The sequence below is a fragment of the Colias croceus genome, chromosome 23 (assembly GCF_905220415.1).
Source record: "Colias croceus chromosome 23, ilColCroc2.1".
Taxonomy (NCBI): domain Eukaryota; kingdom Metazoa; phylum Arthropoda; class Insecta; order Lepidoptera; family Pieridae; genus Colias; species Colias croceus.
Window position 1 is genome coordinate 2,631,518 of NC_059559.1, and position 22,724 is coordinate 2,654,241.

The following is a 22,724-nucleotide window of genomic DNA, read 5'->3' on the forward strand; positions in this document are numbered from 1 at the left end:
GTGAGTGCACAGTCCCATGTCCCCAAGTGGGGTAAGGGGCAGATGTATTATGCAAACATCTGTTTCACTGATCGATTTTCTTTAGGGAAAAGTAGGTGATCAGCCTTCTGTCAGACCGAGACATTTTTTTTCTTCGTCTCCACCGGGAATCAATCCTAGGTCCCCTCGGTTCTACGCTCACGCGTCAACCACTGTACCAAGGAGGCGGTCAAACAAATAAATTCGATTGCTCTGGCGGGTCACGAATGGCTGAATTGGTCAGGCATTACCCCCGGTTTGGCGCGAAAGGATGCGGGTTCAAGTCCCGCCTCGTGACGAATTTTTTCTATTCTTTATAAATTTATACTTTATATCCAATGCATCATTCGTCCCTTTCTTGTTCATTCTAACGTAAGTAATTCTCTACTCGTAAAATATTTAAGTGTAGAATGCTAAAATAATGTTTTCCTCAGGTACGGAAATATCGCCAACGCTGAGTGTTGAGGAGGTGGACAATTTGCTGAAGAAACACGAAGCTTTTGAGAAACTTCTCGCGACACAGGTGACTATACGACATATCTATACTAATATTATAAAGAGGTAAGGTTTGTAATTATGTATGTATATATGTATGGTTTTCACGCATAAACTACTGGACCGATTTTGATGAAATTTGGCACAGACAATCTTTAGACCCTGAAAAAGAACATAGGCTACCTTTTATTGCGAAATATGTACCACGAGCGAAGCCGGGACGGACCGCTAGTTATTAATATAATCCAAAAATATTTATGAAGTCAGCTTTATATGTCTGAACTTAAAAAGATTAACTTATTAACAGAATGTTCCAATCCTGACTGCAAAATATTTAATGTCATTTTTATTATGTCCGCGTACTTATTTTATTTATCTTTTTATTGGTGTATTGATATGAAGTAAATGATTTATATTTGAGTTTTCTCCATTAGGATGAGAAGCTGTCCACCCTCAACAGTCATGGTGATAAGTTGCTGCAACAGAATCACGTGGAGAGTCAGCGGATCGCTGACGAGTTGCGTGCTATCAATGAGAGGAGGAAGAAGGTACAATCCTACTAATAAAATTATAATTGCGACAGTATGTTTGTTTTTTATTCCTTCTCGAAAAAACTGCTGAACTGATTTTCATGAAATTTTGGCACACACAGAGAATAACTTGGATAAACACATAGGATAGTTTTTATCCCGAAAATCGCACGGGAGCGGCAACGCGGTTCGCGAGCGAAGCTGCGGGCGAAATACTTGCTGCTTTTAGGCATATTCGTTTTGGTTTATTTATTTTAAATAAAATTTCTTTTCTATTTGTTCCGTTAAAACATTATTTTGCGAAGGAAAGCGCGTATTTCGTGACGTTGATTGTTCATCCTGGCGACGAAATGACATTCGATTGCTGTGGTTGGGCCGTGGTCGCGTTATACGTCAAAGGGGTCGCTGGTTAAAAATTAAAAAAGAATATTAATATAAATTCTAATTCTATACTTATTATACGATTTATTTAAATTATTATACATAAATTATGACCACCATACACATCCCCAGCTATACACAACAGCAGCAGAGCGTCGCGAACGTTTACTGCGCGCACGTGCGCGGGCGCAGTTCAGCCGCGACGCGAATGAGGCGAGGGGATGGTTGGCTGATAAGCTGGCCATGCTTAATGCTCAACATGGTGAGTTGTCGTGCCAAGATGCAAAGAGGACTCCCCCTTCTCCACTTTTTAATTGTGGTGGAAAAAGAAGAGTACAAAAGAGAAATAAGTGATCTCGATTTGACCAAAACTTCAATAGGATTTATATGTGAAAATTTCTTATTAGTAAAAAATTTTCTTGTCGTAGTTTTATGTTTGCAAACTTGTGAATATGAGAGTGAAGTCCCGTGTCCCCGTAGTGGGGTAAGGGGCAGATGCATTATGCATACATCTGTTTCACTGATCGATTTTCTTTAGGGACAAGTAGGTGATCAGTCTTCTGTGTCCTACCAGACCGAGACATTTTTTTTTTCTTCGTCTCCACCGGGAATCGAACCCAGGACCCCTCGGTTCTACGCTGACGCGTCAACCACTGTACCAAGGAGGCGGTCAATCTTGTGAATATACTACAATAAAAAGGTTTTTGTTTAACTATGTAAAAAAATCTACTGTATATTTTCTGAATTCATGTACATATTTGGCATACTTTTAATAAGATATTGCAATCTCTGTGCGGTTATTAAACTGTACGTTTTATTCCATGAACATTTAAGATTGGCAAAAAATAAATCGTTGAGAAAATTTTTGAAGTGAAACTTCTTTATTGGGGTTGGAAAAAATTTAGTGTAACATTTTTTCATTACGCATTACATTTTTCCGTTACGCGCCATCTTTTTCTTATCCCTACCGCGCGTGATTCGACGTATTTCTGTAATACTGTCATTACTGTCTGTATACGGTCTGCATATAGTAAATTATTTTTTGAAAAATAAGGCCATAAAGAAGTTTCACTTCTTACGTGTGTACACTTGTACACGCACACATTTTTTATTGATTAACTAAATTGACGATTTTCTTATTTCTACTTCAATGATTCCAGGCGAAGGCACAAGCCTGGAGGACAAGATGAAGCGTCTCCAGAAGCACCAGGCGTTCACCGCGGAACTGGCCGCGAACAGAGCTCGTCTCCAAGAAGTGGAGGAGCTGGCTGAACAGCTGGGGCCGGAGAAGGAGGTGGTCCAGGAGCTGCAGCAGCTAAGGGAGGACTGGAGGAAGCTGGAGACGGCTGCTGAAGAGACTGGTAAGGAGGTTTCTATGGATAAAGCTAGAAATTTTTAAGAAAATGGATGAAATTTACAGAAAAAATAGTAAAAACTTGGGACAAAGAGTAGGCATTTGAAAAGTTTGAAACAAAATTATAAAAACACTAGCGGTCCGCCCCGGCTTCGCCCGTGGTACATGTTTACGTTTTCTCTACATAAGATCCATCCTCGTACTTCAAGAAATATAATAAAAAAAGAATTATCGAAATCGGTTCAGCCGTTCTCGAGTTATGCGCTTACCAACACATTTTGCGATTCATTTTTATATATATAAGATATTTGTGATAAACAACTATGTTAACCAGATAGGCTACGGCGCTTAGCAGAACGGGATTTTTAATCTTTATCTATACTAATATTATAAGAGTTTGTTTGTTAATCTCAGGACCAGTATGTCCAATTTAAAAATTTCTTTGGTGTTATAGGCTATAGGCATAAGAATATTGGTATAAGAAGGCTATAGGCTATATATCATCCCGCTAAGACCAACAAGAGCGGATCAATCCAAGTAAAACCGCGGACCACTGCTAGTTTAGAATATTCTTTATGGAAAAAATAATTGATAAGGTTATTATATTTATGAATTTAATTAATGTACATGTTTAGTCGCTTGTTTTTAATGTTATAATGTACATGTTTACAGGTCGTGGTCTCGAAGAAGCTCAGGATATCCTGGAATTCAACCAACATCTCGACAAAATCGAGGCCTGGATCAGGGATAAGGAAATGATGGTAAGATAACTTAAAAACTTATTTTTATATCTTTTAAAAATATTATGAACCCAATGAGAACTCGATAACTTCTTCAGTTGAAATAAAACTAAGGCTGTCTACACGATGATTGAAATTCATTTTCTACACTAATATTATAAAGAGGAAAACTTTGTTTGTTTGATTGTAATGAATAGGCTCATAAACTACTGGACCGATTTTAAAAATTCTTTCACCATTCGAAAGCTACATTATCCACTAGTAATATAGGCTATGTATTATCACGCTAAGACCAACAGGAGCTGAGCCACGTGGGTGAAACCGCGCGGCACAGCTAGTACACAATAAAACCACTTCCAAATTCCGTTCCCACGCGAACTATGTCTTCTGCAGTTTATTATGAAGGCAGGGTCGGAACACAAACAAAAATAGTTGAGTTTTACTTACCATTAAAACTCGTATTATGTCCAGGAGCCTTATTCGAGGCCTTTAAACAATAATGAGAGAGACATCTTTGATTTCCGGCCGACATTACGTAGTTGTAGTTCCAATTATCTCCACAGAGGGCCTCGTTGTCGCGCTTCCGTGTTTACCAGAGTGACGTTTGTACAGCTAAGCTTTTAAATAATGGTTCTCGCAGTAATCAGCTCATTGAGTCTCATTATTTTTAACAATTTAATTTTATTAATCATTTAATCAAACTAACTACCAGGCAGATCTTAATGTAAGGCCTCGAATAAGGCTCCTGGACATAATACGAGTTTTAATGGTAAGTAAAACTCAACTATTATGTCCTTACGCCGTTATTCGAGGCCTTTAAACAATAATGAGACATTGTTTGGTTTCGCCTGGTAAACAAGACGCCAATGTGATTATTTACAAAAAATAAATTAATATAATCATTTCAATTTATTATTGTGATAAGGGCTCAAACAGAGCACATAAAGAATTATTCTGATTATTAACCGGTCTCACTTCTTTTCTATAATATTTTTTGAAGGTATTTTGTGACCTCCAATTTCCCCTTGCAAGAATTTTATCTATAGATTCATTGTCTAACCAGCTCCTAGAGGCAACAGCTGATCGAACGCTACCAGGAGCAGCTTCAACACCCGCCTCTCTCAAAGCAGATTTCACCCAACCAGCTATTACAGTTCTAGAAGCGGCTTTCGGCTTGCCACAAACGGTTACAAATAAATTATCTACGCTAGCCAAGTTACGCCTATCCATGCCCAGATCTAATAACTTTCTAATCCAAAATACGGGGTCGATATTACAGTTACTTGCGTTTGACAATAACTTCCAACCTGATTGAACATATGAATCCGAGTCAGTCTTAGATCCATGTTTGGGCCAAAAAACTATAGAATTTTCTACGGTACTATCTACATAAAAGCCTTCTGCAACACTCAAAAGTGTCAAGTCATGTATTCTACGACCTGAACACAATAATAATATAATGGCACAACGGCGTGAAATTTCCCACAAGTTACTACTATTCTGCACATTATGATTAGTTAACCATGATATCAAAATGGAAGTATCCCAAATGTTACCCGCGCGCAATTTTGGGCTAGTATTTGCTATAGCTTTTAATATCTGTTTTACTAAAATATTCGAACTTAACTTAGAATTGTCCTCCGTTTTACATAAAGTGGACACGACTGATTTATGAACTAAAATTGTCCTATATGCAAGTTTTTCGACTAAATGTAAATCAGCTAAATATTTGGCTAAATCAGATCCTGTTGGATTCTTAATGTCGACATTGTGTTTTAAACACCAATTAATCCACCGTTCCCAAGCAGGTTTATACGTTTTAAGAGTAGAGCCTCGCCATCCTGACCGCAAGAGCGATTTTTGCTGGCTTGACCATGTTTCTAATGCTTGCGTCCACCCCCACATTTCCAAATTTCGAGAACCATATTCTTTACCTTTGGTGGAGGGAGGCCCGTGGTCAGATCTATTAGTTTGGTCTCCAGGTGGCGGACGGTGAAGGGTGGAGCTATCGCTCGCGACTTCAGATCTGCTCTCCAAAATGCCCGCGGCCACCTCGGTGCTACTATTAGGTACATACCTTTCGCTCGATTGAGATGCATCAAAACTCGGGGCAGGACACTTGGAGGAGGAAATACCCACGCTAACCTGAACGTCCACTCCCAAGCAAACGCATTGTGTTTCCATGCTTGTCGATCCCGTTGGTCTAGACTCACATATTTGGGTACCACATGAGCTCGTGTTGAAGCGAACAGATCTACATCTGGCACTCCCCATTTCGCAAACACTAGATCTGTCGTTGAAGGTAGTAAATGCCACTCCGCGGGGGACATGTTCCGCGATAGGCGATCTGCTTCCATATTGTAACTGCCTGGAATGTGGTGAGGAATCAAATGTATGTCGAAAATGTCTAACAGATGGTAAACTTCGTAAGTTAGTTTCATCAGTTCCGCCGACCGACAACCCCCTTCGTTTTTCAAGTAGGCTACAACGGCTTTGTTGTCGCACTGTAGAAGAACTGACGAATGAATCAGAGAGGGACCCACTTCCCTTAAACATTTGACAACAGTGAGCATTTCCTTTTGGTTCGAATGAAGTAAGCTTTCTGCGCCCACCCATTCTCCCTTCATATGAATACCATTTAGCTCGGCCCCCCAACCCGAATCCGCCGCGTCCGTTGTTAAGAAATGTGTGGTTGAGGGAGGATGAATTCGAGAGAACTTCTCGCAATTTACTAACCACCACTTGAGCTCCTTGACTACCTGTTGCGGCAGATGAAACGACGTTCGGTCTTGGTGTTTCAGCAGTCTGTTTGAAAGTGTTAAAAGACAACGGAAATTGAGCCGGCCCTGGGGTATTACGAGACGGGCAAAGTTTAGAAAGCCTGCAGTACTCTGAGCCTCTTTCAAAGTTATGACCTGACTCTTCAATAGATGTGAAATATTTACCTTTATTTTCCGGATTTTGTTTTGTGGTAAACTCTTCCTGTTCTGCCACGTGTCCCATACTATACCCAGGTATTCTAATGAGGTCTGAGGTGAGAGTATAGATTTGTTGGTGTTTACCTTCCAGCCCAGCTCCTGTAGACTTTTTAGCACGACCTCCACTTGGTTGACGAGCTTGGCTCTGTCCTGGCACACAATTAAAAAATCGTCGAGGAAAACAATGATTCGAATACCTTTTTCGCGCAGAAATTCCGCTGTCCAGTTCGTCAGTCAGTTCGTCCTTGGGTGCTGTTGCGAGCCCAAATGGTAAACAGGTCATCTGTAACATCTGGCCCTTGTACATCAACCTCAGAAAGCAGCGATGACTCACGGCCACGGGCACGTGACAGTACGCTTGGGTGAGATCGATTTTTACCATGAAATCGTGCGGCTGTAGAAAATCTGGAACTCGATGTACCGAAATTAGTCGGAATTTCGTTATTTTGAGATACTGATTCAGTCTTTTTAAATTGAAAATTGGACGCATTGAACCGTCGCTTTTTGGTGTTAGAAAGAGGGTAGATAAAAAACTGGGCGTTTCGGGGGCATGCTGTAAAATATTTTCGGTTAGCATATTGTTTATTGCCAAATCCATCTCGACAGATGGAACAGTTTGATAGTGGACCTTGGTATGGCGCGGCATGACCAAGGGCGGTTTCGCTTGAAAAGGAATTTTGTAACCTGTTATTATTTTTAGCAGTGCTTCTGGAGCACCCCTCTCTTTCCAAATACTCACAAACTCCGTTAACCTGCCCCCCCGAAACGTCTGTAAATAGTCAAAATCTTTTATCACCTTTGCCTCTTGGACGCGAGGCACTAGTACTGTTAGATTGCGGTCGGTTAAAACGCATTTGCTTAGATTGTGATCTAAATTGAGGTCGAAATAAACGCTCATTAAAGTCATAATTAGGACGCACTCCTTTGGGAGGTGCATAATGTCTAAAACTATTATTATAATTGAACGCAAACGGTGCAAAGGGGCGACCGGTTTGGTTCTGAATAAACGTACTAGGTCCAGGTTGCGCAGCCTGGGACCCAGAAATAGCTCGCTTTTCTTGCGCAGAAAAGGAGGATTTATTTTGCGAAAAAATTTTATTTATACCGCCATTTATTTTTAAAAATTCAGAAAATGCTTCCTTTTCAAAAATATATTCACAAGAAGGCGGAATCTTTTTTAAACTAACCATTAAAAACTTATCTTTTACCAAATTTAAGAAAAAATCCCTTCTTTGTTCAACAATATCCGCTCGCCGACCGCATACTAATTGTAAGCAATCAAGAGAAATTTTTTGAAAACTGCCCGAAAATGTCTCTTTAATTTTAGAAAGCAAAGATTCTTTATTTATTTCCTCACTGTCATTAGTCCATTGTAATAATTCCGATACGCCCTTTTTTAACGCATCGCTTTGCATAATTAACGCATGTGTAATAGCACTTAGCGACTTTTCAGTTGCAATTAAATTATTAGATTTTTCGAATTGTTTAATTTTGAATATCGGCATAACGTACGTTTGTCCAATTCTCCGAATTAAAATGTTGAAGAGAATTTAATAATTGCAAATGTTCAGCTGAGGTATTTGCTACGGTTGGCTCTTTTAAATTTGTGGTCAAATCGAAGTTAAAAGAAACGCTCGGCTCGACAGCCGGTTCGCTTACATGATCACAATTATCTAGATTAATTCCATCAGAACAATAACTATACCCCGGCGGGTAGTAGCCAAAACAAGAGGAGAAATTCGCAAGAAAATGCTGTATTTCACTGACCTGATTTGAAAGTAATGACAAACTTTCATTTTCCTTACGTGTTTTCTTGTTCTTACTAGGTTTGCTGCTTTTTCGTTTTCTTTTAACCGTCTTTTTAGGTGAACGTACGACCTCCTCTTCATCCGACGATAACGACGACGAAGAATCGGTGGATACCAAATTATCATTTGGCATCTTCTCACTACTTCCGTCACTCATTTTAAATACACTTTACACGACAACTTCTATTTAAAATTTTAAACTGTTACTAATTTTAGTATTTAAAATTTTTATTTGAAAACGTTATTTTTTCAAAACGTAATATAATAGCAAACTACAACTTTTATTCCAAAGGATAATAAACGAACGCTAACAGCGTTATCCCAAGATATACTGTCGGTACGAAAATTAAGACGCCAATGGGCTGATTACTGCGAGAACCATTATTTAAAAGCTTAGCTGTACAAACGTCACTCTGGTAAACACGGAAGCGCGACAACGAGGCCCTCTGTGGAGATAATTGGAACTACAACTACGTAATGTCGGCCGGAAATCAAAGATGTCTCTCTCATTATTGTTTAAAGGCCTCGAATAACGGCGTAAGGACATAATATTCTTATTATCCAAGAGTCAGTGTCAACTCTAATCTTTAGTGTATACAGAATATTGAATATTTTATGTTAAACTAGCTTCCGCCCGCGACTCCGTCCGCGCGGAATAATTAAGAAAAATTAAGATTTCTACGTATTTTTCCGGGATAAAAAGTATCCTATTTTACGCCCAGGTTAATAAGGTATAATTATACCAAGTTTCATCGAAATCGAACCGTTAGGTTTCACGTGATGCCTTCACATACAGACAGACAGACAGACAAAAAAAATTTTAATCACATATTAATTGGGCTTGGTATCGATCCAGTAACACTGTACAGAATTGACCCTTCTACAGATTTATTATATGTAATAGATATTTATTAATTTTATTAATTAGAGTTTAAATATGTATTTTTCCTCACCAGGTACAAGCGAACGAAGTTGGCCGTGACTATGAACACTGTAGCGCTCTTTTACGCAAACTGGACGACTTGGACAGCGACATGCAAGTGGACGATAAGCACGTGCGCAACGTTTGCGCGCTTGCTGATAAACTTTTGAGACAGGTTAGTAGGGAAAAAACAACAAAAAATATGAAAAAATAATATGAAAAAAATATGTGCGTGTACTAGTGTACACACGTAAGAAGTGAAACTTCTTTTTCAAAAAATAATTTACTATATGCAACTTTACAGAAATACGTCGAATCACGCGTGGTAGGGATAAGAAAAAGATGGCGCGTAACGGAAAAATGTCACGCGTAACGAAAAAATGTTACACTAAATTTTTTTCCAACCCTGATAAAGAAGTTTCACTTCAAAAAATACTTGTATAGGACAGGGCGAGGGTGGACAGGTTGAAACGGTTAGAAAAGTTACAAATGGGCTACAATATCTAGCTTTATGGTTGACATAATAAAGAAAAGGTGTGTTTATATAAAAAAATGTGTGCATGTACTAGAGTACACATGTAAGAAGTGAAACTTCTTTATGATCTTATTTTTCAAAAAATAATGTACTATATGCAAGCAACTTTACAGAAATACGTCGAATCACGCGTGGTAGGGATAAGAAAAAGATGCCGCGTAACGGAAAAATGTCACGCGTAACGAAAAAATATTACACTAAATTATCTGATAAAGAAGTTTCACTTCAATAATAATAAAAAAGTGCTTCTAGAACAAGTATAATTGATGTTTGAGTTTGAATTTTGAAAGTACGAGTTCAAATTATATTGGAACATATAGTCGAGTTCATTCTTTTCATTCAAAAAAAATTGCATACTCGACGATATCTTATTGTATCCCAAGAACCCACGACAGGCAGATTTTCAACATTTTATAAAAGTTAAAAGTTTCTCTGTATATATCCAACACAGTTAAAAACGACCCGCGACTATAGAGTTTCTATTTATTATTTTTTATTAAGCTATTGCATAGCTTCTATCGCGGGCCTTGAGCGCGGGGACCGAATCGAGAAATTCCGTTACGAAAAAACCTCACGCTCCCTCACGCTCTTCCTGGCTTGAAGCCATGCTATGCAGTAGCTTTACCGCGGCAGTCCCCGAGTGCCACACGTCGTTTTTTATTATTTTTTATTTCTTTTATTTAGCTCGTTTTCTTCTCCTTTAACATTTAACAATAATATTATTACAGGGCCCCTCCCAACAAGCGGGCGCAGTCCAAGCCCGCCGCGATGCTTGTCTCTCCAAGTGGCAAGCGCTCAGCGGAGCCCTACAACGGTATAAGGATAGACTGTCCAACGCCCTGCAATTGCATTCGTTTAATAGGTATGTAGATTTTTTTATATTATGTACTGACAATTTTCCTTTGTAAAATACTTTAATGTTAATGGCTACCTGAAAAGTTTTGATAAGATCTTCGGATTTGTTTCATGATTATAAACATTTTTTACGTGTTTAATATTATAGTCTGATTCTGTACTATAAAAAGTTAGTTTATTACAAGTTGAAACTAATATATTGCTAAATGGGATTGTAATTTCTCTTAGATTTTAAAAACTGAATAACGAAAATAGTATATGTTGTGATAATTATCGAGACTCGTTGTGAGAGGTTTTATTAGATCCTGTATGTTGTGAACAATTTTTTCGCTATATGTTCGTTTCTGGGCTTCGAGTATAACATCAACAAAATGGTATTTAATAACATTTTTTAACCCTTTTGTAACGTTTATAGAGACGTAGAAGACACATCCGAGCGTATAGCCAAGAAAGCAGCACTCTTCAGTAGCAACGAGCGTGGTAGAGAATTACAGGCTGCGCACGAGTTGAAGCGACGGCACCAGGCCAGAGCTGCTGAGGCTTCCGCTATAGGGGACAAGATACAAGCGCTCAGGAACCAAGGGAATACGCTGGCTAAGAGGTGAGAGAGAGAGAAAGTTGTAGGGAGTGGGAGAAGCGGGAGAGAGAGTTGTGTAAATATAAAAATAAAAAATATAAGTATTAAAAACATGGTACAGAGAGATGTCAAAAAATTGTAATTGTTCATCATGTTTCGCTTAGTACAGACTACAGAGCATGCACTTGTGGTTATCGATGAAAATGGTAGCTATTGTGGACGCAGAAACAAATTTAAAAAAAGTAAAAGAGTGTTAAAAGGGGAATTATAATGTCAAGGCTTGCAAGAAATTAACCTATAAATATGTACATATAGATTTTACCATCCACTAGCTGTGCCGCGCGGTTTTACCCGCGTGGCTCCGCTCCTGTTGGTCTTAGCATAATAATATATAGCATATAGCCTTCCTCGATAAATGGGCTATCTAACACCAAAAGATTTTTTCAAATCGGACCAGTAGTTCCTATGATTAGCGCTTTCAAACAAACAAAAAAGCTCTTCAGCTTCATAATATTAAGTAAAGATTTCCTAATACTTAAATCTAATTTTAAATTCTCTTTCAGCCAACCAGAGCACGCGTCCGAAATAGCGGACAGTCTACGCGGTCTGGAGGAAGCGTGGGACAAACTGAAAGAGTTGGGGGAGAAGAGAAGTGCATTGCTGGACGAAGCGATCGCGGAACACAAGTTCGACGAGAGTCTTAAGGTGAACGAATGAATTAATGATTAACCGATGGATAAATTTACATGATATATAATAAATATGATGTTTAAGAATTCATATCTATACAAATATTATAAAGAGGAAAGGTTTGATTTTTTGTTTGTTTGTTTGTTTGTATGAATTGAATAGGCTCCGAAACTACTTGGCAGATTTGAAAAATTCTTTCACCATTCGAAAGCTACATTATCCACGAGTAACATAGGCTAGGTTTTATCCCTGAAATCCCACGGGAACGGGAACTATGCGGGTTTTTCTTTGAAAACGCGGGCGAAGCCGCGGGCGGAAAGCTAGTCTCTAATATTTTTGTTCAAGAAATGCAACAGACTTTTTAAACTTATTTTAGTTAAAATTTTCTAGTCAAAAATATAGTTTGACAAATAATATTATAAAATAGTTATTCAATTTACCCTTTGCTTAAATTTTAAGTTAAATCAATAAAACTTCATTAATTTAAAACATTATTGTTTAAATCATAAAACAATTGTTTATTTAGCGCATGCTTTATATTGCTATGACCGCCTCTTTGGTACAGTGGTTGACGCGTGAGCGTAGAACCGAGGGGTCCTGGGTTCGATTCCCGGTGGAGACGAAGAAAAAAAAATGTCTCGGTCTGGTAGGACACAGAAGGCTGATCACATAATTGTCCCTAAAGAAAATCGATCAGTGAAACAGATGTATGCATAATGCATCTGCCCCTTACCCCACTACGGGGACACGGGACTTCACTTCCTTCTTATATTGCTGAATTTATAAAAAATTCAAAGTAGTCAATTAATGTCCAATATTTACTTATTATTTATAGCATTTATCACAAAATTATGTGCTCATAAAGTATTTATTAAAATTGTAATTCAAATGTTTTATATTATTACCAGGAACTCGACCTATGGGTATCGGAGACTGTCAAACGCATGTCCGGGGCGGAGCCCGAGAGCGTGGCGCACGCTGAAGCCCTACTCGAAATGCATAATGAGAGAAAGGTGAGGCTTTTTTTTAGTTTATTATATTTAGTGAAATTATTTTAGGCTTTAGTTTGATTAAGAAATTAACAATATGTATCCAAGTTAAAATTTTGAAATTTGATAGTAGAATCTATCTATATATATAAAACTCAAAGGTGACTGATATAGTGATCTATCAACGCACAGCCCAAACCACTGGACGTATCGGGCTGAAATTTGGCATGCAGGTAGATGTCATAACGTAGGCGTCCCCTAAGAAAGGATTTCCCGAAATTCTTGCGGGAACGGGGAAAAACGGGGTTCACGTACAAAGTCGTGCGCGGAAGCTAGTTCAATATAAATTATTTACCAATATTTTATTTATTTTCAATATAATTTATAGCGAGGGTGAACAGGCTTCTTCTAGGCAGACGTGCATCCAAGATCACATCGCCGCTTTCCATCAGGTGGGATCGTGGTCAAACGTCTGCCTATTCATTATAAAAAAAAACTATACTGACAGCTTTTCGTGTGTTTATCTCAACGCAATCATATTTGTAAGAAATCTTTTAAATACTATGAATTTGTATCTTAGAATTTGTATCTTAGCTAATTGTTGTTTAAAATCAAAAATATTAGTTACGTCTGAAAACAGCTTTGTCGTTTCCAAACTCGTGAAAGATTTAGACCTATGATCATATTATTACGTTTAGAAAGTTATCTGTTTGGTCCACTTTTGAAAAAACATTCAATATCGTCAAAAAATAAGAAAATTTATGATGTATTTTTTACGAATAATTATTTATTTACAGGCGGAAATAGACGGCCGTCAAAAGGCGATCGCCTCCCTGCAAAAGGAAGCAGAACAATCAAACGTGCCAGAGAAAATCAAGAGAGTTGAGAAACTCTCCTCCAGCCTAGACCAGGCGTGGTTGCAGAGGAAGAACTATTTGACGCAGGTCTGGCTATGGTTTTTTTTTTTTTAATTTGTATAATAATACATAAAAATACACATAAGAAGATCTTAATGCACAACCAAGGAAAATGAGCATTGCATCGAGCATTTGTTACGTTTTAAAAATGATCTCTCCAAAAACTACAGGTTTTTTGTTAAATTAACAGGGAAGTTTTGTAAGCGCACCGTCATGCTGATGAATAAATAAATTGTTTAAAATTAAAAAAAAAAACGGATAAAATATGTGACACATTGCTCTTCACCTTGCTGATTTCTTTTTCAAAATCTTTTTTAAGTCCAACAGCAACATACAATTTTATTATTTATCTTGAAATTTTTAATTTTGACCAATTTTTAATATGTAATAATATTATCACACAGGCTCACGAACTGCAAGTGCTGAACGAGCAAGCCCGCTTGGTTGAAGACTGGCTGGCGGCTAAAGAGGCCTTCCTGAACAATGATGATTTGGGCGAAAATCTTGATGGTGAGTAAGAACTTATAATAAAGTCAAAATGTGGTGAAAAAACGAATATGGAATTAGTATTGTGATGTAGTTTTTGTGAAAAAGCCACGAAGAGATAAATATAAGTGAAGTCCGATGTCCCCTAGTGGGGTAAGGGGCAGATGTAATATACATCTGTTTCACTGATCGATTTTCTTTAGGGACAAGTAGGTGATCATCTTTCTGTGTCCTGCCAGACCGATACATTTTTTTCTTCGTCTCCACCGGGAATCGATCCCAGGAGCCCTCGGTTCTACGCTCACGCGTCAACCACTGTATCAAGGAGGCGGTCAGAAGAGAAAATATAAGATCCTGATAAAAGATAATCTCTTATAGGTAAAAGTACGAAAGTTAGTACTTTTCTAGTGAAGGTAAGGAGTAAAATCTCCCTTATAAGTGTTTTGACGTTTTTTCACTCGATAAAAATGCATAAGTCGATAAATTTTCTTGTATTTCTCTGGTATTTTTATTTACTAACATTTTTCACAGCCGTCGAGACGCTAATAAAGAAGCACATAGAATTCGCCAAACTGCTCGACTCACAAATGGGTCGTGTTGAAGAATTGGAGAAGTTCGGCGGCAGTCTGCTGGGCAAGCGACACCAGGACGCGGAGTATATAGAGACGAGGATAAGGGCGGTGCGGGCGAGGGCCGACAAGTTGAGGGTAGGTGGAGAAATTATTGAGATTTTGAATTTTATGGACATTTGTATTTAATTCAGAAACGTTTTTTGAAGGATTAATTGAAGTCAGATTGAGAAATAAATAAAAAAATTGATATTTAGTTTAGAACATTATTGTTCAAGGATCAAAAAGTTGACCGTAGAAAATCCAATTAGAAACTAGATGAGCAGCATAAAATGTCATTTATTTTTCTATACATAAAAGTAGGAACATCAAGTCTTATGTCATTAATGATGAGGATTATAGTAAACTAGTGGTCCGCCCCGGCTTCGCCCGGGGTACATATTTCGCAATAAAAGGTAGCCTATGTCCTTACTCGGGTATCAAAATATCTCCATATCAAATTTCATGCAAATTGGTTCAGTAGTCTAGGCGTGATTGAGTAACAGACAGACAGATAGAGTTACTCTCGCATATATAATATTAGTATGGATTGATATAATAATTAATTAAATAAATTTTACTCCTGTTTCCATATACATAGTAAGAAATAACAGCCATATTTTTTCCTTTATAAAAAAAATATAATAATAGTTAATGATTTATTCTTAATTTATCCAGGAGAGTTGCACCAGCCGAGGCAATAAGCTGGAACAATCGAAGCAACTACATCAGTTCGTGCGTGATCTGACACACGAACGGGAATGGATCGAGCTGAAGATGCAGATCGCGAACGATCACAGCTATCGGTGAGTGAATGAATGAATAGAGAGCTTTATAGGCCATAAAAAATGTCATGTTTGGTCTTAATTCCGTCTAGCCCCCTTTCGCAATACGCGATATGGAACTTCCAAACTAAAAATTACTGACCCTTTCCATCATTTTGTAACTAGCTTACCTCCCGCGGCTTCGCCCGCTTTGTCTAAAACCTAATAAATTATATACTAAAACCTTTCTCTTGAATCACTCGTATCTATTAAAAAACCGCATCAAAATCCGTTGCGTAGTTTTAAAGATTTGAGCATACAAAAGGACATAGGGACAGAGAAAGCGACTTTGTTTTATACTATGTAGTGAAGATGATTTTGGAAATTGTTGATATCCTTTATCCCCATGTAATAATTATGAATGATATTTCTATTCCCTCCCATCTATTCTTAAATGAGGTCCCATTCCAAATAAATATTTACTAGTTGGAATGTAGAAGATTTGGTAACGTAGCAGGATAAAAAAACTACAGCGTATAAATCAGGAATAGCGCATTGTGGGGAACCATTTTTTTATCGAATTCAAAAGCGTCGCATTAATACTAAGTCTTCTCTAATATCCAATAATTTTATAGGTTTATCTAAAATTTCTCGCTTATAAATTATAATAATTGTCTTTCCATCTATAGTTAAAAGAAAAATCTTATCTTTTTTTCCACAGGGAACTATCAAATCTTCAATCGAAAATGGAGAAACAATCTGCATTCGAATCAGAATTGGCGGCAAATAAACGGCGCATAGATGACGTAGCTGCAACTGGCGAGAAATTAATTGGTATGTTTTATTTTGGGTCTGAAATGTTCTAGAACGTTCTATATTAATTCTGAGAATTTTTAGAACATGTACTGCTTAGAGTTGTAACAAAGAAAAAGAAAGAGTTTGGTGTCCCATTGCACACGTTTTAGAAGTGAAGCTTCTTTGGCAAGATTCAAAGATACCAAAATCGTCGCCTTACCCCATGACGTGACGGTATTGCCATGACGCGATTTTACGAATTTTACTCTCAACGCGTCTAAAGAAGTTTCACTTCAATTATAATTTCTGTCATATAAATGGCATCTACTTCTTTAAGCATAGTTTATTTGCTACAGAATTTAGATTAGATGCTCAACTACTTATTCCTTTTGTCATTAAGTACATAGTACAATTAGTAATAACTGCGTTAAAAACAACCGACTTCAAACTTGCACTTGCAAAATTCACAAATACCTACAGACAAAAATGCTCATAAAATAAAAACTACTGGGCCTATCCGAATAAAATTTTTGTGGGACCAATTCGACACCATCCCGCATCGAACAAAAAATAGTGTACATACATAAAAAAAAATAAAAAAACATACCGGCCGAATTGATAACCTCCTCCTTTTTTTTGAAGTCGGTTAAAAAGCAAACTCAAGACATAATCACATTTAAAAATTATAATTAATTGATACATTTTATTTCAATAAATATTTTTTCCTTTCAGAATCGAACCACTACGCTTCGCAGGAGATTGCCAGACATGTTGAAGACTTGGAGAACTTGTGGACTGAATTACAGGTATGTTATATTTATAATGTGACTTTAAAACTAATAAAACATAGTTTTATAATATTATTATATGTCGTATATTGAGTTATCTACAAAAATTAGAGCTTGAAATTTTGTGAAAATCTTTAGGAAAATATTATGTTTCATGTGAATAAGTCCGTTAGAATTTTTAATTATCCATAAAATTTAGTATGTTTTAGTTACTTAACTTTTTGGTTATCATGATTGTGACTGTGAATAGTTTTTTTTCCGTTAATTGAAAAAGAAGCATGATCATTTTATTTCTATAATTTTTTTTCATCTAATATAATATAAAAATAATGCAGCGATGTCGTCTTTTTTGTCTCAATAAATTGTGTATTCTTGTTGTTTTATATATGTATTTTGATTGGTTCTATATGAAATATTATCTATCTTTATATATAAAAGTATAAAAAAATCACATTTTTCCCCTCTAGCACGCGGCAAAACTCCGTCGCGAACGTTTACAAGAGGCGTACCAAGCGCGCGTGTTCTTACGCGGACTCGATGACTTCACCGCGTGGTTGGATGATGTGGAGACTCAGCTGTTGAGCGAGGATCATGGTGAGTGCGGGGAAAAGTGGGGGAAAAAGAGGGGTAGGGCCTTTTTTCCCATATAACATGCTTGGAAGGGAGAAAATGTCATTTTTCCTATATAATGCAGCAAAACTGCACCATGTGGCTTGATGACATCCTCAATCGGTTTTTGAGCGAGGATGATGGTGAGTGAATTTTTCTAAGGAGAATTGAGGAAAAAATTTTTTTTCTCCATATAACATGTTTTGAAGGGGGCGCAGTTGTTGAGCCAACTTTTATTTTTTTTACTTTCACGAAGAAAAAGCTGTGTATTATTTTACACAGCGTTTATTAATTTTCGGGAACAATCTCTAATACCAATTATTTTCTTTTCATTAATTTACTTTTTTTGTCCAAAACCAGGCAAAGACCTATCATCAGTGTGCGCATTGCTCAAGAAGCACGCGCGTCTCGAGCAAGCGGTCGCGAGTAAATCAGAAGTTGCGACACAGTTGGCCGACACCGCGACACATCTGGCCGACACTGGCCACTTTATGTCGCAAGAGATTTTGGATAAAACGGAGCAGGCTGTTAAACGGTAAGTTTGGTTGTATAAAATAGTGATAGAGATAAAAGTTGCGAAAAAATTGGCCGACACACAATCATCTTGCCGACACTGGCCACTTTATGTTGCAAGAGATATTGGATACTGCAAGAATTAATTTTTGGAAAGGGAAAAATACATGAAATCTACAAATATTCGTCCCACAAAATATCATCATCATCATCATCATCATAAGCCCATATACGTTCCCACTGCTGGGACACGGGCTTCCTATGTGGGTACAGGCCATAATCCACCACGCTGACCAAGTGCGGGTTGGCGGATGACACAATATGTCGTCGAACTTTTTAATTCTTCGACATGTCGGTTTCCTCACGATGTTTTCCTTCACCGTTCGAGCAGTGGTGTTGTTGCATCATGCGCAGATAAATTGAAAAATCAATTTATTTCCTGCGCGCTCGCCTGGTCTCGAACCCCGGACTTATCGATTCGAAGTCCGAGGTCTCACCACTGAGCCACCACTGCTCCCACAAAATATGTACTACTTCAAATTCAAATTTCAAATCAAATTTCCAGCTACCGTCAACTACAAGAACCGATACAGATTCGACGAGATAATTTAGAAGATGCTGCGCTTTTGCACAGATGGGAGAGAGACGCTGATGAAGAATTGCATTGGTATGTGTTAACCTTTTAACCGACTTGTGTGTTAAGGGAGGGTAAAAGAGGATAATTTTGTATGCATGTAGAATTATTTATGATATTGGGAGTTGTGAGTAAAAATAAAGAACTACATTGATACGTTTTAACCGACTTTTAGAAAGGAGGGTAGGTTTTAATAGTGTAGGTGTTAGTGTGACACTTAAACAAGTTTTTTGAAGTGAAACTTCTGTAGACGCCTTGAGAGTAAAAATTCAAGGTCGCTTCATGGCAATACAGTCATGTCATGGAGTAAAATATCGATTTTGGTAGCTTTGAATCTTGCCAAAGAAGTTTTACTTCTGACACGTGTGCTCGGCAAACACGCTCGATATAATTATATGAAATCCGCTAGAATTTTCAAATCTGGATCTTTATATATTTCTACATAGAAAACTTATTAAAAAAATGTTTGTTTCTTAAGTAGTTCGCTAGTAGACATATATCGTATAACAACATGTTTTCACATCATTAGTATATTTTTTATCTTTCCTCTTTTCCTGAACAACCTACTTTCAGTATATTTATTACTATAATATATTTATTACACAATTATCAACCTTATTTCCTACCACTTAAGGTTGAAAGAACGCGAACCGGCTGTTCGCTCAGAAGAGATGGGAGCCACGCTGCCTGAAGCTCAAGCGTTGTTGAAGAAACATTCGGCTTTGGAGGCTGAGATTATTGCACGGTGAGTTAGTTTTTTTTATTACATTGTTTTTTTTTCTTGGAATTCTTTAATTTTAAGTAGGTATTTTTAGGCAGATTAATAAATGATTATATAAGTAGTCTTATATAAATAGTCAAATTTATTTTGTCTATGAAAATGAAAAGGGAACTCACTCTCTTCTAGTGTCTCTACAACAAGGATAGTATTTCTTTTTCTATGTTTGTGACGCGTAAATTCAAATATGAAGGATATTATGTTTTTCGCGTTCATTTTTTTTTTCATATAAGCAGATTTGAATTTCATCGCCTTTCTTCCAGCGAGATTTGAAATTTAGTCATAATTTAGTCATTATGGTGGGCCAGTATTTTTTGTCTGTGAATAAAATTTGAATTTCGAATGCATAATTTCAGCGAATCAACAATAAACGCAGTATGCAGTCGGGCTCTAGCGCTTGCGCGGCGCGGACATTTTGCCGGCGGAGCTCTAGAAGCTAGTTCGCGTGATCTGAAGAATTCGCTCAAGAACCTGATGGATGCGGCCGCTTTGAGATCAACTGCGTTGAAGGAAAGAGTGCATTCTTTGCAGGTATGTTTTGATAAAAAAATAGGGGTATTATATAAGAAACTAGCTTACCGCCCTCGGCTTCGTCCGCTTTCTCTAAAACGATTTAAGATTTAAACTATCCTATCTCTCAAGTTGGATCGAACTGCACATGGTGTGCGAATTTTATTATAATCGGTTAAGTGGTTTAGGAGTCCATTGAGGACAAACATTGTTACACGAGATTTATATATTATATATTAAAGATAAAGATAATAGTAAAAGTGAAAGAAAACAGACATGTGGGTTTTGTTTTACAGGATGAGATGTGAAATGCATGTACGTTGTGAAATGAATTCTGTGTAAATTGATTAAGAAACTCGGAATTTCTCCCATTACCTACTATATTTCTACCACTTGCTTCATGCATCGTTCGTTCTCATAAATCACTATTTATGAGAACCTTTTTTAATTGAATCCCAACCAAAAATATTTTAATCTGTGCTTGACAAATGATAATTTAAAGAATTTTAATGATCATATGCACATATAACAAAAAGCAGTAAATTTCTCATACTTGTGAATCACACGAAAATTGAAAAAAAACTAAGATCCAATCTACTTTACAGCTGCTCTCAGAAATGTGGGAAGCGGAAGCGTGGTTAGCGGAAAGAAAGAGTGCCCTCTCGGGAGGAGATACGGGAAGAGATGAGGAGTCCGTGCTCAGTCTGGTGCGGAGGCTGGAGGCTCAGCAGAGGGAACTGGCTGCTTTCCTACCCTCTGTTACTAGGCTGGAGAAGGCTGCTCAGGTAAGGCATTTCTTACTAGAAAAGACAGAACTTAATAGGAGGAGAGAAGAGGATTTAAGTTAGCATTATTTATACTGATATGCGTTAATGGCAATGGTAAATGGATAAGTTAATGGTAGTGAGACCCTGTCCACTTGTTAAGAAAAAGTCCGCTTAGGTAAGGAAAGTGGAGGGAAGTGAAGTTAAGAAAAATTGTGCTCAACTAAAAAGCAAATGAACTTGACATAACTTAAAAATATCGATCGTAATTAGAATTTAGACCGACAAGCTCGTCAACTTAAGGGACTAAGAATAAGTAGTCTGATATTTTACCAACTTATCAAATTAACTATACTTACCGACAGAACTACTGACAGGCTATAAACTTAAAAGAATTTTAGTTTCTTAATTTTTTTTCAGCACTATCTCATTACTTAATGATATATGCATTCAACCTACTTTTGTATTTAACAGTTTACATGAATTTCTGAATAACTTTAACCAAATACTTTATTCTATTATTTAGGAACGCGTGAACGAAGATGAGATAGTCAAGAAAAAGATGGAAGAACTGAAAGAGATGTGCGAAGAGATCAAACTGCTCTCCGCCAAGCGGCAGCAGAGACTGCAACAGAGCTTGAAGTACTTCAAGTGAGTATATACTAGTTTCAGCCTGTGGCTTCGCGTGATATTGATATGAAAATTTGGTAATATGTTTTTGAAAGAATTAGGTCAACTTTATAATCCGTTACAGCGTAATGATGGACAAACTAATAAACTAAAAATACAGTTCACCTTTATTATTAAGGTGAATAGATTTCAAGTTTGAATTTGTTCCCAAGTTATTTTTTCCGTTTGTGAACAATGCTGTGTTAGAGAATTCTAAAAATTAAGTTAAAGTATCTATTGTTAAAAAATAATAGCATAATAGAACAAATTTTTGTTAACCTGTGTTGTAAACTCAACATCGAGTTTATTTAATATCTTCTATCCCAATTCAATTGGATAATTCTCGCACTTTCAAAGATTTTTTATTTATTAAAAGTGTTCAAATTAGCCATCAGCTATTTATAAGTCTATAAAATTTGAAAAAAAGGTGCGTGTGTGTCAGAAGTTCAACTTCTTTGGCAAGGTTCAAGGATACTAAAATCGTCGCCATGCTCCATCACGTGACGTGACCTTGAAATTTTACTCTCAATGCGCTTAATAAAAGTTTCACTTCAAAATGTTCATTTTGTCACTTAAACGTATTAATTAAAACATAATTTAATAACAAAATATTTCCCAAGGTTCGTGCAAGAATGCGAAGAGGTACAAGAATGGATCAGCGATCAGATGACTGTAGCGGCCAGTGAGGAGTATGGTCTTGATGTAGAACACGTGGATACTTTGCAACAGGCTTTTGATAACTTCCTGCAGCAACTTAATGGTAAGTTCTTTAGGTTTATGTACTAAGTAGCTTTCCGCCCGTGGCTTTGCTCATGTAGTTTAAGGAAATTTCTATGGCAATAAGATATTACAATGCGGTAAAATAGCCAATGTTACTCAAAAATCGTACTACAAATATTTTTGTTGTGATGTGTAAGACACACGAACAAACACACAATTTCATTTATAATATAATATTAGTAAGATAAGATAATAAACATAAAATGTGGCGTGTTCCGTCTTTATTGCAAATATATA

The 22,724-nt window shown here is 37.1% G+C and overlaps 1 protein-coding gene across 1 annotated transcript in view; it reads left to right on the top strand.

The window, feature by feature from the left end:
* LOC123702520 (spectrin beta chain, non-erythrocytic 1) overlaps positions 1-22,724 on the top strand; it is a 111,205-nt gene that overhangs the window by 67,789 nt on the left and 20,692 nt on the right. Inside the window, exons 45-68 of the mRNA XM_045650300.1 lie at positions 453-541; positions 948-1,061; positions 1,557-1,686; positions 2,585-2,785; positions 3,451-3,539; positions 9,261-9,401; positions 10,490-10,623; positions 11,032-11,217; positions 11,757-11,898; positions 12,792-12,896; positions 13,670-13,816; positions 14,194-14,299; positions 14,807-14,982; positions 15,562-15,689; positions 16,369-16,481; positions 17,175-17,248; positions 17,698-17,824; positions 18,200-18,374; positions 18,918-19,019; positions 19,621-19,731; positions 20,121-20,295; positions 20,880-21,059; positions 21,565-21,689; positions 22,328-22,467. Of these exons, the coding sequence (XP_045506256.1) occupies positions 453-541; positions 948-1,061; positions 1,557-1,686; positions 2,585-2,785; positions 3,451-3,539; positions 9,261-9,401; positions 10,490-10,623; positions 11,032-11,217; positions 11,757-11,898; positions 12,792-12,896; positions 13,670-13,816; positions 14,194-14,299; positions 14,807-14,982; positions 15,562-15,689; positions 16,369-16,481; positions 17,175-17,248; positions 17,698-17,824; positions 18,200-18,374; positions 18,918-19,019; positions 19,621-19,731; positions 20,121-20,295; positions 20,880-21,059; positions 21,565-21,689; positions 22,328-22,467 (3,210 nt within the window). The remainder of the gene's footprint in view (positions 1-452; positions 542-947; positions 1,062-1,556; positions 1,687-2,584; positions 2,786-3,450; positions 3,540-9,260; positions 9,402-10,489; positions 10,624-11,031; positions 11,218-11,756; positions 11,899-12,791; positions 12,897-13,669; positions 13,817-14,193; positions 14,300-14,806; positions 14,983-15,561; positions 15,690-16,368; positions 16,482-17,174; positions 17,249-17,697; positions 17,825-18,199; positions 18,375-18,917; positions 19,020-19,620; positions 19,732-20,120; positions 20,296-20,879; positions 21,060-21,564; positions 21,690-22,327; positions 22,468-22,724) is intronic.